The sequence below is a fragment of the Hyaloscypha bicolor genome (genome assembly GCF_002865645.1).
Source record: "Hyaloscypha bicolor E unplaced genomic scaffold K444scaffold_141, whole genome shotgun sequence".
Lineage (NCBI taxonomy): Eukaryota > Fungi > Ascomycota > Leotiomycetes > Helotiales > Hyaloscyphaceae > Hyaloscypha > Hyaloscypha bicolor.
In genome coordinates this window covers 344,081-358,619 of record NW_020194643.1, presented here as the reverse complement: position 1 = coordinate 358,619, position 14,539 = coordinate 344,081, and the positions used below count along the sequence as shown (strand labels likewise).

General features: G+C 48.2%; 5 protein-coding genes across 5 annotated transcripts; 2 read left to right on the top strand and 3 right to left on the bottom strand.

Moving 5' to 3' along the window:
• Positions 1–1,457: 1,457 nt before the first annotated feature.
• Positions 1,458–1,814, top strand: K444DRAFT_635142 (uncharacterized protein; the record flags this gene model as incomplete). Its single annotated transcript, XM_024883827.1, has 1 exon — positions 1,458–1,814. One exon carries the CDS (start codon positions 1,458–1,460, stop codon positions 1,812–1,814), a length of 357 nt encoding a protein of 118 aa, XP_024730591.1.
• Positions 1,815–3,576: 1,762 nt separating this feature from the next.
• Positions 3,577–4,945, bottom strand: K444DRAFT_143738 (uncharacterized protein). Its single transcript, XM_024870548.1, has 5 exons — positions 4,728–4,945; positions 4,579–4,658; positions 4,100–4,522; positions 3,820–4,039; positions 3,577–3,759 (listed from the first exon to the last, which is right to left on the bottom strand). The coding sequence occupies exons 3-4, from the start codon at positions 4,520–4,522 to the stop codon at positions 3,824–3,826; spliced, it is 639 nt and encodes a 212-aa protein (XP_024730590.1). The 5' UTR covers positions 4,579–4,658; positions 4,728–4,945; the 3' UTR covers positions 3,577–3,759; positions 3,820–3,823.
• A 2,293-nt stretch (positions 4,946–7,238) lies between these two features.
• Positions 7,239–8,535, bottom strand: K444DRAFT_618871 (uncharacterized protein). Its single transcript, XM_024881415.1, has 2 exons — positions 8,175–8,535; positions 7,239–8,125 (listed from the first exon to the last, which is right to left on the bottom strand). Exons 1-2 carry the CDS (start codon positions 8,502–8,504, stop codon positions 7,496–7,498), a joined length of 960 nt encoding a protein of 319 aa, XP_024730589.1. The 5' UTR covers positions 8,505–8,535; the 3' UTR covers positions 7,239–7,495.
• Positions 8,536–9,858: 1,323 nt separating this feature from the next.
• Positions 9,859–12,460, top strand: K444DRAFT_599064 (uncharacterized protein; the record flags this gene model as incomplete). Its single annotated transcript, XM_024878553.1, has 6 exons — positions 9,859–10,107; positions 10,251–10,809; positions 10,913–11,082; positions 11,130–11,598; positions 11,652–11,759; positions 11,886–12,460. The coding sequence occupies 6 exons, from the start codon at positions 9,859–9,861 to the stop codon at positions 12,317–12,319; spliced, it is 1,989 nt and encodes a 662-aa protein (XP_024730588.1). The 3' UTR covers positions 12,320–12,460.
• Positions 12,452–13,099, bottom strand: K444DRAFT_618867 (uncharacterized protein). The gene has a single exon (XM_024881414.1). The coding sequence runs from the start codon at positions 13,051–13,053 to the stop codon at positions 12,775–12,777; it is 279 nt and encodes a 92-aa protein (XP_024730587.1). The 5' UTR covers positions 13,054–13,099; the 3' UTR covers positions 12,452–12,774.
• Positions 13,100–14,539: the final 1,440 nt, after the last annotated feature.

The window sequence follows — 14,539 nt, the reverse complement described above, 5'->3', positions numbered from 1 at the left end:
GTCGATTATGGTGATACTGGTCTCAAGGCTCACTACCAAAAATTAACGGCAAAATGGGAGGAACAGAGGCAAATTGATCGTAAGACAGAGCTTTTTCATGCGAATAAGATGGATTTTAGGCTAGCTTCCCCTGGATACGAAGAGGAGTGGGTTGGTGAGTTTGGTGATATGCGGGTGGAAATGCTAGCTAGAGAGCTTGGTTTTGTGAGGCCACCACCCAATCCCCCTTCATTTTATGATAATGGTTTTGGTAATATAGTTAGATTGGATGCTAATGGGGAGGAGACAATTATTGGATATACGAAATAGGACGTGGTTGTTATGTAATTAATTGATTTCTAAGTTAGTGGCATTTTGGGGGGGTCGCCGATGACCTGAAGTATGTAATATTTCCACCATTTTTTACTATATGTATATGCGATATGAAAGTAAGAGAATTTGATTTATTAATTATAGTATGAACGCCATATAAACTGTAAAATATTTTTCTGCGATTTGCATTAAAATTCTAAAAGTTAGTGTTCCAAAAAAACGACCATATTACTGATTTTCGACCATATTAGTGATACGCACTAAACCCGCAGGGACGCAGGGGCTTTAGTGCAAGTCCTGACGCACGATTAGTGTCTCGAACGTGCTTGATCATAGTTCGCTCTCTGGAGAAGCAAGGATCGGGTAAGCCAATCCGAAATGTCATCATTGAACGCAAGGCATCACATGGAAGGCTTTTGACATCAAGTACGGGCCGTTGGGAGGCGGTGCACTTGGCTCCAAGGCTCAGCAGTTCTTGGCTGCACGTGACTGTTTAGTCACGTGAGATCAAAAGGGGGAATTCTGCGGCGCCATGAACTCTCCTTTTGCAACTATCGAAAGCTCTCAGGGAGAATGGCGGCGTTCTCCATTTGTATTGGTTTTGATCTATATCTGCACAAGTAAAGTCTTTACTGTTCTTGGGGCTTGTGCCGCTGCGAAATCAGTGGTCTTCTCTCGGTATCTCGAGAAGACTGCCATCGAGTTTTTCTTGCATCGAGCTCATCCGTTTTAAAGGCCCATTCACTTCCCGCGCCTAAACTCGACCTTACACAACGCTTCCCTCTCGTCTTTTCATCGAACTAACTCGATACCTTGTTGATACGCCTCCGACAAAAGAGATTTGCTCACCTCTCTGGATTCCAATCATGGACAAAGAGCTGAAAGAAAAGAACGAAGCCTGGCTCGCCTCTATCCTCAACACCAAGAAAGAACGAGCGCCAGCAATGGCCATTGATACGAGAAAGTGCAAGCTCCTGTCTCCTTTCTGTTCAATTAAATAACAACAAAATAACGAATCGGAATAGAATTCTCCTATTTGTTTAAAAACTTGATCCTCATCGACTCGCGACACCCTACACCGCACGCAACTCAAAACCTACAAACGAAACCAACTCTTCCATACCAACAACCTACATTCCGTCAATATGGCAGAAACCACCAAGGTCCACGAGAACGATGTCGAGATGGCGGGCGAGATCACCATAACTGTCTCTGCCCCCAGGGATTGCAATGCAGCTGCGGACGGCAGAAAGACTCGAGACCTTCATACACAATCTCAAGACTTGGCAGTTCCTTGTGTTGGTGACGTTTTTCGTCCTCCTCATGGGTACCATTTTTATCTTCGCTATCCTGTTACCGATTGGAAGTCCGCAAGATTCTCATGCTGGGTGATTCACGGCACCTCTTTCTCTGCATTAGATTTTGGTGGGATGCCACGGCTGAGGCAAAGCTGGATTGGCTACGGCTCATCGATGTTTGTTTCTAGTGAATCCGCCGACTAATCGCTCCTCGGTCCTGCAGACCGAGAGACCTTCATTGATTTGCAGCTTCTGATCACACCAGATTCAACGTTAGTTCATGTGGCATCCCCATCTCCTTTCTTACTAGAACAATGTTATTGATTTCCCACACAATGATTCGTCCTGCCTCTCTCTCTCTCTCTATCCCTCTCTCTAAGTAATAACTTTAGCCTTTTCATTGTATAATGGGTCTGCCACCTAGCAGGCGGGGAGAAGGGCAATGGTCAAACAGTACGTAAGCCTATCTCTCGATGGTTTATATTGGGGCTAATCAGGGAGACTCGCTTTCCCTTACCTAAAATCAAAAAAGACAATAAGTATACAGAGGAAGGTTATACCCGCATCTTCAAAGACAAGAAAGACAAGAAAGAAGAGCTTTGGTCATTGTCATTGACTGTCGTTAGAGTACAACGGCCCGTCCTTTTTCACTCGGTTGAACGGCAACCCTTACGACTTAGAACTTTTTGTTCTTGCTCGCCCTTATCATCCCTCCCATGCTGGACGAAACCAAGCACGCCAGCCAAGAAGAGAAGACCTGACTTCATCATCGTCTCCTCAATTTGGAAGCCAAGCCTGCAGTGCCAACCCTTACTCTGAATGTTATACGGGAGAGGCGCCAGCCTCGGGGACATGCGAGTTTGATTTGGTATCGCGGGGCAAATCAAAGGGGAAGGGGGAATGCGGACCGGAAGATATGATTATGTCCTTTTTTCCACATCTGGTGCTCAAACTTCAACGAGAGATGAGAAGATAGAAATCTCTTGTTTGCCGCTGAAAACCCCCACGCGGCACAGTGTACGAGAATTGCTGCGGCGTGTTAGTTTGTGCCGTACAGGGGGCGCACATCCCTTCGGCCGTTTTGTGTCCAATAAAGAGGCACAAGGAAGTAGCACAGTGTTGAAAAATCCCGGAATTCGCGTGAGGTACAAATTGGAAGTGGTTGCTTAAAAACTTCGCCTTTCTCCCCCTTAACTTTGTATACTTCAGTTGACTTTCAAGGAGGCTCGTCTTCTTTGAAATAGAACATTGGGTTGTGAAGTGTTTGTTTGCTTTTACCCCTAAAGCAGCTTTCACTGGAGTGCATGCCCCAGTTACAGGGCTGAATGGAACCACAAAACTTTTGCCTGAAGTGCCTCCCATTCATCCTATCCACTGCCTTAGTTGTGTTGGATTGATGCGTTCTCAGCGGTGTTGCTTTTTCCTTCTCTCCAAGTCCTCGTGAACACAGTCCGTTGTGAGTCGCCGAGTGGTGAATTCGGGCTTTCAATGGCTTTGTATCTGAAGCGTGCTGCTGCTGCTGCCGCTGTATAGTTTCAAGAGTGCGTTCAAATAGGCGTGCAGCTTCGGCCGGTCGACATGTATGCCCTGTGTTATTGTATATATTGCTGAAGAACCTGCCCAAATGATTTAGGTATCAATGAAGAAACGAGGAAGTAAGGAGGATTACCATGCTGAGGATCGCTTGGTACTTTCAAAGCACCGTCCCTGAGGCAACGTTGGGGAAATTATGTCTGAAGCTAGTATACCAATGCTATCCGGGACAGATGGATTCTGCATGGATATGGGCTACGCTGCATCAACTCCGTGTCTTGGTGCTCGTCCTACACTAGAACCTCGATCAATGGTAATCATGTCTTTTTGCCCAAATGTCTCATGTATCTGCTGCTCGGATGAAATTGATCTGGATGCTGTGATACCATTACTCTTAGGTCTCAGTAGCTGTTCTTGTATCTGATTCGATGCCACTGAGTTCGAGGTATTCGTAACAGTGCTTGAGCCTTTACCAAAGTTGAAACCGCAAAGGACAGCAGCCACATGATTTTCCGCGTTTAATTCCGTGGAGATATATTTGATGATCGATAAATCTCGCTATAAGGGAGAATTCAGCTATGCAAAACTCTTCCCTAACAGTACTGGATGCTGCGCTCTATTTGAACTTATGGTTAGTCTAGACTGTCCTGCAGTAGGAAAATGCGATCTCACGTACGTTGCTAGTATTTGTTTGCGATTGAGAGATCGACAGTTTCTCCTGCAGTTCCTATGGCCCATGCGTTCGTCACCTCCTTGTAGATGGTGAAATATCTCTCATCATAGGGTCGATCGCCTTGACGGACCAGTGCGTCTTCGCTCAAAAGTGGCACTGTCGCCTTGACACAATGGATCATCGTGTGCAAGAATTCGGGTCGTGAGTTCACACTAGCGGTGATCTCGTTTCAGGAGATCTAGTCAGCGAATCTTTGGATAATATTGGGCAAGAGAATACTGACATTCCATGACTCTAAAATCAAAGTTCTCTCAAGATCACGGAGACAAATGAACTCTTTCGTCTCCATTCTTCTCGTACAATCTCGTACAAGTTGATGGAAGTCTCGCAAGGACTGTGTATTGACCAGGGGTCTCAAAACATGATAGATAATGAGCTCTTTCGCACTGGACTCTGGACTTCCGAAATTTCTAGCTTGTGGATTAAGTGTCCAGGGGGGATTTCGGCTTTCCGGCATCAATTCCAAGGGAGCAGGATGGGATGGAGCTGGACTTTCAGAGCGGCCTGGGAGGAAAACTGGGCTTGGATCGAAGCCGCCTCCGTCTGACTCGTCAGGATTCATCCCTTCGTCTGAACGCCTAACGGATGTCGACCGACTGAGGTTGTCATTGGGAGCTCCTGATGCAGGGAATCGTCGTCTGGCCATCTGCCTGGAATCTATCGTCAGGATCTGATGGACTGTATGGGAAGGAGAAAACTTACACCCTCTTCCTCCCCGCTTTCCCTCTCACTATGGTAATTCCCCTGAGCGTCGTTTCATTTTTCACGTGACGGTTAGCATGCTAGCGGGTTGTGAGTCGATGGATCAAAGGCGTATGAATGAATGGTCTCCAGGGAGGGAAATGACTCACTACTCGAAGATTGTTCGCACTTTTCGTTCGATAGTTGCACCATCCACAATGGTTCTCGCAAGCTTCGATAACAAACTGGTGCGTTCCTTGCTGTGGCCAAAGAGGGTGTTCATGATCATGATTGCCACAAGGCATCCTTGCAACAGCCTCGCAGTCTCCCGCAGAAATCGCCGAACTGATTGTAGCCTCGGTGAAATACAGAAATTTCAAAGTCAGAGATATGCCATGTTGGAGGGCAAGAAGGCGGGAATTGATACAATATTTATAGGGCAAGTCGAGATCCGCCTAGTTGTCGGGCTGAAGCGAGCCACTCATAAATTGATACTAAATTGATACTAAATCGACATTTTATCAATATCCCCAAGTAGCCGGGCTGCCCAACCAACCTCCTGTGTTTCGCACTTTGGGAAGCAAGGGGGATTGTCGAGGCGCGAGAGTCAACGGCCTGTGACGACATATCCCTGTACGAAGTCGTATTCTTTCGAAGGTTCCCCAAACAATTGATACTTTATCGTTTCCGACTCGGCAGGTGAGGCAGCAAGCAGCAAGCTGTTCTGTGCCGAAATCTGGGAGAGCCAAACATAGGCTGCTCCAATCCCAAGCATACAACACCGCTGAGTCAGGTTTGGGCTGTGCCAGGGGCAGTTATGAAAGATACTAACGATTGAGTATCAATTAAATCTCGATATCTTGTGCTGGTAGTTAGCCTTGACCGACGAATCCGTGCCTCGAAGCAAGATATAATGGCCTCTTCCTCTCTGTTCTCTAGTTTCTTCCTCTCTTCTCCCAACTTTTTTGCTTGTCGAAACCTACACGCATCTTCTTTCTATTCCTTGAAAACAAGCCTCAGCTTACACATCCTCCTTTTCTGCTATCGGCACTACTTCTGCAAAGTTCTGTATTCCTGCATTGCATTGAAATGCCAGCCTCGCTACTCAATCAAACACTGCCCATCGCCGCCACCAAAAATCTCATGGCGTCCTCAACTCCCCTCCTAGCATCTGCCAACCCACAAGAACAATGGAACGCTGCCACTATCTATGGACTTGTGTTTGGGCTTTTGGCTGTAATGTTAGGGTTTCCTGGCGCAATCTTGGCTATCACTGCGTTGAAGAGACGTCGTGAACATAGCACCGAGCAAAGTGAGTTGGGATACACTATCCGAAAGATGAGATAGATGCTAATTATTTGCAGATGCCATGAATGATGGAGGACCAGGCGTGGAGATCTAGACTTCCGGGTTGGGGGGCGTGAGGCATGGGGCTATTGCAGTGATCGACTGGGTGGAGATACAGGCAAGTGATGGAAGTGAATGGAGGGATACTTGATGCAAGAGGGATATGGGGATGTAATGGAGATAAGAAGCAATTTTGACTGTGCATTTCGAAAACTTTCGGTGACAAATTGTATTATCTGAAAACACAATGAGTACTTTCTAATTCAATGGCACCCCACAACACCAGTTCCCGGGGAGCCCTTGACACCACATTTCTCTCCGTCCTGGATCACATTTCAAAGTTTGGATATTTGCCCCATCCGGTCTTCTCCACGTTAGCAAGATTTCTCGACCCACCCATCGCATTCAAGATGCATGCCACCTCATCGAGGGTTATCCTGAAGGAATGAGAGTCTGGGGACAGTTGGAGACGTGGATGAGTGGTGGTAGCTTTGAGGCCAATACAATTGGTCTTACTGACAAAGAATATAAAATTAACGTGCCGCGTTTCTTCGGACTGGCTCCCATCTTTCCAATCTTCACCATCCATCTCTTCCATCTCTGGTCAGTTTCGATAGTCAACTCTTCCATCCATCTCGACAGGTCTTATCTCCGAGACCTCCGCTGAAACCTCATGCCGGAACCCAGGGCTCTGTAATTGAGCAGGATAGCCAAGCATTGGATCAGGTAATGACCCTGAGAATGATGGTCAAGCTCGGCGATGGGCTTTGATCCCTTTCTCGCCCCCCTTCATAGGAACAAGCTCACGACTGGCAATGCAATGACTGCCACTCCAAGAGCCGCACCAAGGCCAATTGTAGCTCCGTTTCTTGAGCTTGAATTATTGGCATCGGGCTTCCCTCCCCACTGGAGCGGGACGGCGACTTGTTATGCTAATTGTATGGCGTTGACATATGGGCATACGTTATCAGTAATTTATGCTTCTAACAGAGAATAATACATAGATACCAGTATCCAAGTTGAAAAGATCACAAAAAGATATGGCCACACTGTGATGCACTTATCATAGGAGTGCATAAGGCAAAAAAAGGAAAGCAAAAACGAGACCATTTGATTGAAACATAAGTCACGTGGGCTTCGCTTCGAGGAATACCTTAGGGGTCCAGGAAATTCGGGGGGTACAGAACAGTGTGAAAGCATCAATAAGTGACAGCAATAAGGCATATTAGCGTAGGCTTTAGACGCAGTTCGCAGCGACGTACCCTTTTCTCATTCTAAGAAAAGCGTTGAATTGAACGCTGAAATCTAGAATATCAGTAAATAAAGAGATGTAAGGACAGCAGAATAAAACTCTCCGACACCGTTTGCGGAGGGCGGGAGAAGAAGTGCAAATTCTATTTAGTCTCTGTAAGCGAAGCAGCCATGGGTATCGTTCCCGAATAAAGTATCTCCGCGTGGTGTCAATGCCCACGCCCAAGTCAGGATCCGCTTGGTTGTGCGCCCTATGCCCTCTCCAGGATGTCAAATCCTCGTCCTTCATGTTGTTGGTGATCTTATTGCCTTTAATGCCCTGCATACTCTCCAGAACCGACTAATTTGGAGCAGTGGCAGTATTGTCCGTTCTCCTTAAATCTTTCTTCACCTCCTCTACAGCCTCATTGTCCTTCAAGTTCTCCAGTCCGGATTGATCTGGCTTGCCAGAAGTATTTTCGTCATCTGCAAACCCTTTCCACTCCTGCACCTCATGGCGTTCATCGGCAGCTTGCAATCCCGATTGCTCACGCTCATTAGGAGCTTCTTCATCCTCGGAATCGTCGAACAATCCTTTCTTCTCCTCCTTCTCCCCTTCCCGTTCATCGACAACTTGCGATCCAGCTCCATCTTGTGGATCCGTTCGCTTGCCTGCTGCCGCCAATTTTGCCTGCCTCGCAATCTCAAACTCGCGCAAGAAATCTGGTCCAATGGTCGTATCATCTTCATCATATATATCCAGATCCGGACGCAAGTTCAGAGCCCTCTCCGCAGCTCTTCGCCAGAATTCACGTGATCGATAACTGACTTTCATCGTCGTTGCTTCGAGAGTCTTGTGAAACGCCTTTGCTTCATCTTCAAAACCGAGCACACGGAGGCAGCGGATGATTCTGGTAATTCGGAGGTGGTTGTGATCGAATCTGGTGTCCCAATTCTCGGAATGCTCATCATAATTGTCTCCTTTGCCGACCTGCTTGCAATCAGTTCCAATTATCGAAGCCAAGAGGTGATCTGCCTACCTTGACCTCTCCATTCTCGTAGCTTAACTTGAACCCGTAGAACCAAAGTATCTTCTGGAAAGAATCTCGCAATCGTCCTCTTAGCTCCATACGAGAACGAAAGGCTTCGAAGACTTGGCGGTCGATGATTGGCGCGTCCCAGTTGACTCCCGATTCCTCTGGCAGAGGGAACAGAGTCTGGATGTAGTCGTGAGATGACTCGAGTCTGTCGGCACTCCACTGCAGAATCTGGGACAACCTTCTTCCTCGGTGATCACGGCCTGTGCCTTCGTAGAAGGAGATCAAAGACGAGGCGGAGGGGCCTGTTGGGCGGCGACTGAAGAAGCTCATTTCGGCTCGCGGCTCGTGTGGTTGTGATGTCCTGGATTTGTTAATATATCAACTGGGGAGGGTTTGGAATGGTTGGGGAAATTTTGTGCGCACCTTCTCTTCGACATCGCGATTGTAGGAAAGGTTGAAGATGGAGGCTACGAGGCTGAGATATAGCTTTAGGTCACGTGATTTGACGCCTAACTCTAATCTCAGCGAAAAAGCCACGACCCCAATTTTTAGGCGACCCCACACTTCCTTCCTTCACTTTCATCTAATCGCGCTAGATATCCAGAGCGTTCGGAGTCCCGACTCTGCAAAAATGATACGGGCAACATTTTTGTGTCCAAAGCCGATCACAGTTTCTGTTCAAGTCCGATAATACGTCGATTGAGCCTCTCCTTGATGTCCATACGATCCGTACAGCATATCAATTCTCAGGCATCACTGAATAGTGGCTAGATTTCCTTCACCATTTACTTCCTACACTGTTCCGTTTTCAGCAGGATCCTGATCCTGGTTTCCTCCAATCGCGGATCTACACTCCGCCTCAAGGCTCGATGTCTGCCAACATCGCTGACTGCCGGCTTTGGCCAAGCAAGATGGTCAACAGGGGCGGAGCGCCAGAGGCTTGAGGCTTGCCTCGCTCGCTAGGAAGTGCAACCGATATTTCGACAACTCTGCCTGCATACCGGCATACCCATCTTTCTACAAGTGTGTCGAGATTGGGATGGAAAATTGTGCTCACTTTGACATGATCAACCTGGGAAACCAAAGTGACGATCACGAGGACCAAGCGGTCTGAAGTCAGCATCGAACTTCTGTTTTCGGACACATTCTTGACAATGCTGCTTGAAGGTCTCTGAGCTGTGGGATTGATGCATGTTTCGTCCACTTGCACCTCTTGCGCATGACAAGCATATGCAGGAGACTATGTACGCTATGGCCAGCTCAATCCGCCTTACTTGGCCGGCTAGGCCGCAATTGGCAGGTTGCTAGCACCAAGCTTTCTTCCTCCGTTGATGCCAGATAGATCGACAACCAGGAACACCAACTTCATTGGAGGAGCACGGCCCCCTGCGCGGGGTATGCGCTTCGTCTAACTGCTTTCAATGGAGCCTCCCGAATAAACATCTCTCGGAGTGGACAGGACCCTGGATGGATCATGGATGTCACGATCAATAGCCCACACTGCATTTCTAGCCTTGCGCACGCCGTCCGTAGCCGTAGCCTTCTCTGATAGCGGAGATATCACCAGAAGCCCATGTCTGCTGCGGTGAGAATGAGCTATTATCTGAACTATTATAATCCTATAAGTGGGTAGTCCCCCTCTCCCCAAGAAAGCAGAGCAGACCGCCCTTTCAAGCGTCCAATCATGCATTTTTCTCTCATTGCTGTCTGTAGTCTTTTGACTGCGGCAATTGCTGCTCCAACAGCCAACTCAAAGCGCCAGGTCGTCCATGAGCGCCGAGAGAGAATGCCAGCCCAGTGGAAGAGAAGTGCAAAGATACATGGCGATTCACATTTGCCAATGCGAATTGCGCTCACCCAAAGCAACTTGGATCGAGCCGACGAATTCCTCATGGACGTCTCTCATCCAGAGTCTCCTAATTACGGCAAACATGTATGCATAGCCTCCTTTTTATCTCTCCGATTCAGATGTCCTGCGAGATATGAGACATTTGATAGATCTCCTTTCTGGGAGTCTACGCAGGGGGGATACATTTATATTTACTGGCAAACCAATGCTGACTGCGGAATGCCTAGTGGTCTGCGAAGCAGGTGGCAGAGGCGTTTGCCCCAAGCCAGGAGAGCTACTCATCTGTCCTCGATTGGCTTGCCGAACACGGGATTTCGGCAGAGCGTGTCAAGCAATCCCAGAGTCTGAGTTGGCTGCATTTTGATGCAACAGTCTCCGAAGCAGAGGGTCTATTAAGCACTCAGTACTTTGAGTACACGCATGAGAGTACTGGCCAGCCTCACGTTGCCTGCGAAGAGTACAGCCTGCCTGAAGATATCAAGAAACACATTGACTTCATTACTCCAACAGTACATTTCGATGCCAAAGTTGAAAATCCCAAGAAGCGCCGTACATTGAGCGAGGACGAAATCACCATCGCAAAACGCCAGACATCTACCACAGGTCATAATGTGGTACCAGGAATCGGACATTCTATCGGATCTCCCGGCGACAAGTCTCTTCCTAAGAGCGGTGGCAAGATCTCGAACCTCATTAATGAATTGGAGAATTGCGATGTGTCCATTGTTCCGGATTGTCTTCGTGCATTGTACGAATTCCCTCCCAACTTCCCTCTGAGTTCTAAGAGTAAGCCTGACCCTTCATCCTGTCTTCTCTGCCGCCCCAATGTTTTGCGTGGACTGTGTACAATTATTTTCTGCAAGCAATCTAGCTAACTGGCAACCCTCGGACTCGTACGGAATTGTGGAATATACCCCGCAAGCATACCTCCCGGGCGATTTGGACATGTTTTTCAGGAACTTCTCTCCATCTCAGGTGGGACAACGACCAATCTTTGATTCTATCGATGGCGGGCTTCTTCAAACTGAGGTCGAATCCTTTAATTACAACGGAGAATCTGTGAGTCTCTCATGTTCTACTCTCTGACGTATACTAATAATTCGCAGGATCTTGACCTAGAATATGGCATGACTCTCGTCTACCCTCAAAAGGTCACCTTATATCAAGTCGGCGATCTCCTTGAAGGAGCGTCGTTCAACAACTTCCTCGATGCAATCGATGGAAGCTACTGTACGTACGATGGCGGCGACGACCCAACTCAGGACGGTGTCTACCCAGATCCGTACGGCACTGGCTATGGAGTATACAAGGGACCTGAGAATTGCGGTGGATTTGCTGCGACCAAAGTCATCTCGACATCATACGCATACAACGAGGCAGATCTCACGCCGTTCTATGAGATGCGTCAATGCAATGAGTATTTGAAACTCGGGCTTCAAGGAGTGACTTTCTTGTACTCGTCAGGAGACTACGGGGTCGCTGGGAATGGTGGCCAGTGTATTGACCCCATAACTGGAGTTTACAATAACGGCACTTCGGGAATGTTCAACCCATCTTTTCCGGGTACCTGTCCATGTAAGCTCTTGCCCTCTCCTTCAATTGAAACAACACGTACTAACACATCCAAGACATCACCTCCGTCGGCGCGACTCAAGTCAAACCCGGTGCCTCTGTGACCCAACCCGAAGAAGCAGCCGAAAGCGTAATCTATTCAGGCGGCGGTTTCTCCAACGTCTGTAAGCAGTCTATTTCTTTGCCCCGTATCCCGAGCTCCTTACCTCACTTGCCGGGAGGTGTTTCATGCCCCCGGCTCGCTCCCGTCTCTCTCCTCGTAAAAAAATATGTTGCTAATTCGTTGATAGTCGCAGTCCCAGACTACCAGAAATCAGCAATCAAAACTTACTTCGCCCAACACAAGCCTCCCTATACCTCCGCTCAGTACAATACCTCCCAAACATCCCGCGGTCTCCCTGATGTCTCAGCCAATGGCGTCAACTACGTGATAGCTATCGACGGCGAATTCGAGTACGTCTACGGAACAAGTGCCAGTTCCCCGACCTTTGGGAGTATCATGACGCTTGTCAATGCCGCGAGGTTAAATGTGGGGAAGAGTTCGGTAGGGTTTATCAACCCAACGATTTATAAGTATCCGCAGATCTTTAATGATATTACTTCTGGGGGAAACCAGGGATGTGGTACCCCGGGGTTCACGGCGGTTAGTGGGTGGGATCCTGTGACGGGACTAGGGACTCCAAACTTCCCCAAGATGCTCGCAACTTGGCTTCTGTTGCCATGATCGGGAGCTTTGGGGCAGATGCGGAGTAATCTGTGAAGCAATGATATGGAATGGGCAACAATACCTTCTACCAACGAATTGTGGACTATGTAATTCAATTATTCAAGAGCATCAAACATTTACATATCCCATCCAAATCCAAAGCCCCCCCTTTCCCCAGCCGCACGCATCTATTTATATCCTCGCCTCGCGTATAAAAAGTTCATCCACATCGAAAATATATTAATTACCCGAATCCACACGACGCATCACCGGCCACCTTTCATAAGCTTCCAAATCTGACCCTCTGCCCCTTCTTTAGAACTGCCATTCAGGAACAAGAGAACCCCATGAAAGGTACAGCATTCATGGCATGAGAGGAAAAGTTCGTTGCCTGTCGGCCGGGTAATTTGGATTTATCCTTTGCTGCTAGATCAATCGAAGTTCTCGACGAGACTTTCGAGGGCGAAGAAGGTTCAATAGCATGAACCGCATCTTGGGTTGCCGCATCCACAGCCATGGCAATCAACACCCAAGATACGAATTGCCGCGGTTGATTCGTCATCTCCAGCCTCATCTCCGCTCTCTTCTCCTTCCTCGTCATCCTCTTCGTCATCCTCTTCACCCTCAGATTGGTTTTCAGGATGAGGACTATCGCAGTTGTCATCGTTGCACTGACACCAGCATGAATCACAGTTGTACTCTCCACACCCGCACCCACGGCAATTTACCGTCTTCTTGCTCTGCCTCTTCATGGATGCTGGGTAAGAGAACGAAGACCCCACCCCACTGGCAACGGCTGAAACATGAACACGGCCAGGATTTCCTGGGTCTAATCTTGAATGCATATGATTGCCTTGAAAGGGAACACCCGCTCGTAGCAAGGGATGATCTGCCAAGAGCCCATCAGCTTCATCGATGGAATTGACAAATGTTCGAACATAAACCATTGCTCCTGGCGGAATATCGTAGTATTGACTCCTCATTTGAGGAAGCCAGGTTCTGGGTCCTGTCCATGCAGCGTTGCAAAAGTCGTTCTGACCTAGGATGCTATAGTAGTGAGCTCGGTGGTCAAGTGACATCTCGAAGCCAGAAGTTTTGGCTTCCTTAGATACGTTCTCGATGTACCAATCTCTGATCTCATTTTGCCGATTCTGGGCGTCTTCAAAGTTCTCGTACACGCCTTCGATCGTGGCGATTGGAGTTCCATCCACAATCTGAGTGGACATGACTGTATGGACGGATCCTGAAAGGACCTTATTGCTGTAGAGAGTCTGCAATCCAATTCTTTTCTCCTTTAAATCGGGCAAGATAAGTCTGTTTGATGCAGGAAGTTCGATGTTGTTGAAGTCCACCTGCACTCCTGCCCGCAAGTCTGCTTCCGCCAATTTCAGACGTTTGAGCTGTGCAAGTTCGATCCTCGAGTAAACCCCTTCCACTTCACTCATAGGCCTTGATCCGCGTAGAGTTGTGCTGATGACAACCCAAATCCGGTGTTGAGACTGTTGCTTCAAAACCGTCTGGCAAGCGGCCCAACTGCGGGGGGACGTCGTCGCTTTCTGGGCCTGCGGTTCATTCTTTGAGTTATTCTTGCTTGGGCCTTGAAATCGAGAGTCAGCACATTATCAGTTCAGTGGAAACTTTGGCTGCATACCAGACCCAGTTGTCGTCTCCCGGTTCACGGTTGTATGAAGCATCGACGATGAATGAAGACCCATACGTGGAACGCAAATCGTGGATCGTGGTACAAGAACCCAAACGAATTCATTTGCAGGATTCGGACTAGAAGTCCCCCATGATTGTGAGGCTTGAAGAGTACTAGAGGCAGTAGTGTTGGAATCTAGTCTTTTTCGTGCGGGTCCTTCGACTTCTTCGCCAGAGTCGGATTCGAGAGCGCGCTTACTTCCAGGGGCGTTGCAATCCATGTAGCCGTCGAATTGAAATCAAAATTGGTGGGGATAATTTTGAAAGAAAGGAAGGAGAAATGGAGGCACGAGACCGAGGTACTTATAGTTTTTGGTTGCTGTGGAGAAAGCGGGAGGTTGGGATGGAAACGAACATTTCGAAGGATGCGAAGTAACCCGCCCAAAAGTAACCACCACCGTGCATAACAGGCCAACAGGCCAGCTCCCACGCCACTTCATTTCCATCGACCCGGGACTTTTCTCAATTAAGTTAGGGACTCCAACTTCGCCGAGTGCGGGCTGAGTCATGGCAAATCCGACCAGAACACCAAAACCC

What these genes read in the sequence shown, in the direction of transcription:
- K444DRAFT_143738 (XM_024870548.1), bottom strand. Translation starts at nt 4,522, where the DNA reads ATGGCCAGACGACGATTCCCTGCATCAGGAGCTCCCAATGACAACCTC. An exon ending in TGATTTTAGAGTCATGGAAT is followed by an intron (nt 4,040 to 4,099) that starts GTCAGTATTCTC and finishes TCCTGAAACGAG; the next exon opens with ATCACCGCTAGTGTGAACTC.
- K444DRAFT_618871 (XM_024881415.1), bottom strand. Translation starts at nt 8,504, where the DNA reads ATGAGCTTCTTCAGTCGCCGCCCAACAGGCCCCTCCGCCTCGTCTTTG. An exon ending in ACGAGAATGGAGAGGTCAAG is followed by an intron (nt 8,126 to 8,174) that starts GTAGGCAGATCA and finishes GATTGCAAGCAG; the next exon opens with GTCGGCAAAGGAGACAATTA.
- K444DRAFT_618867 (XM_024881414.1), bottom strand. Translation starts at nt 13,053, where the DNA reads ATGAAGAGGCAGAGCAAGAAGACGGTAAATTGCCGTGGGTGCGGGTGT.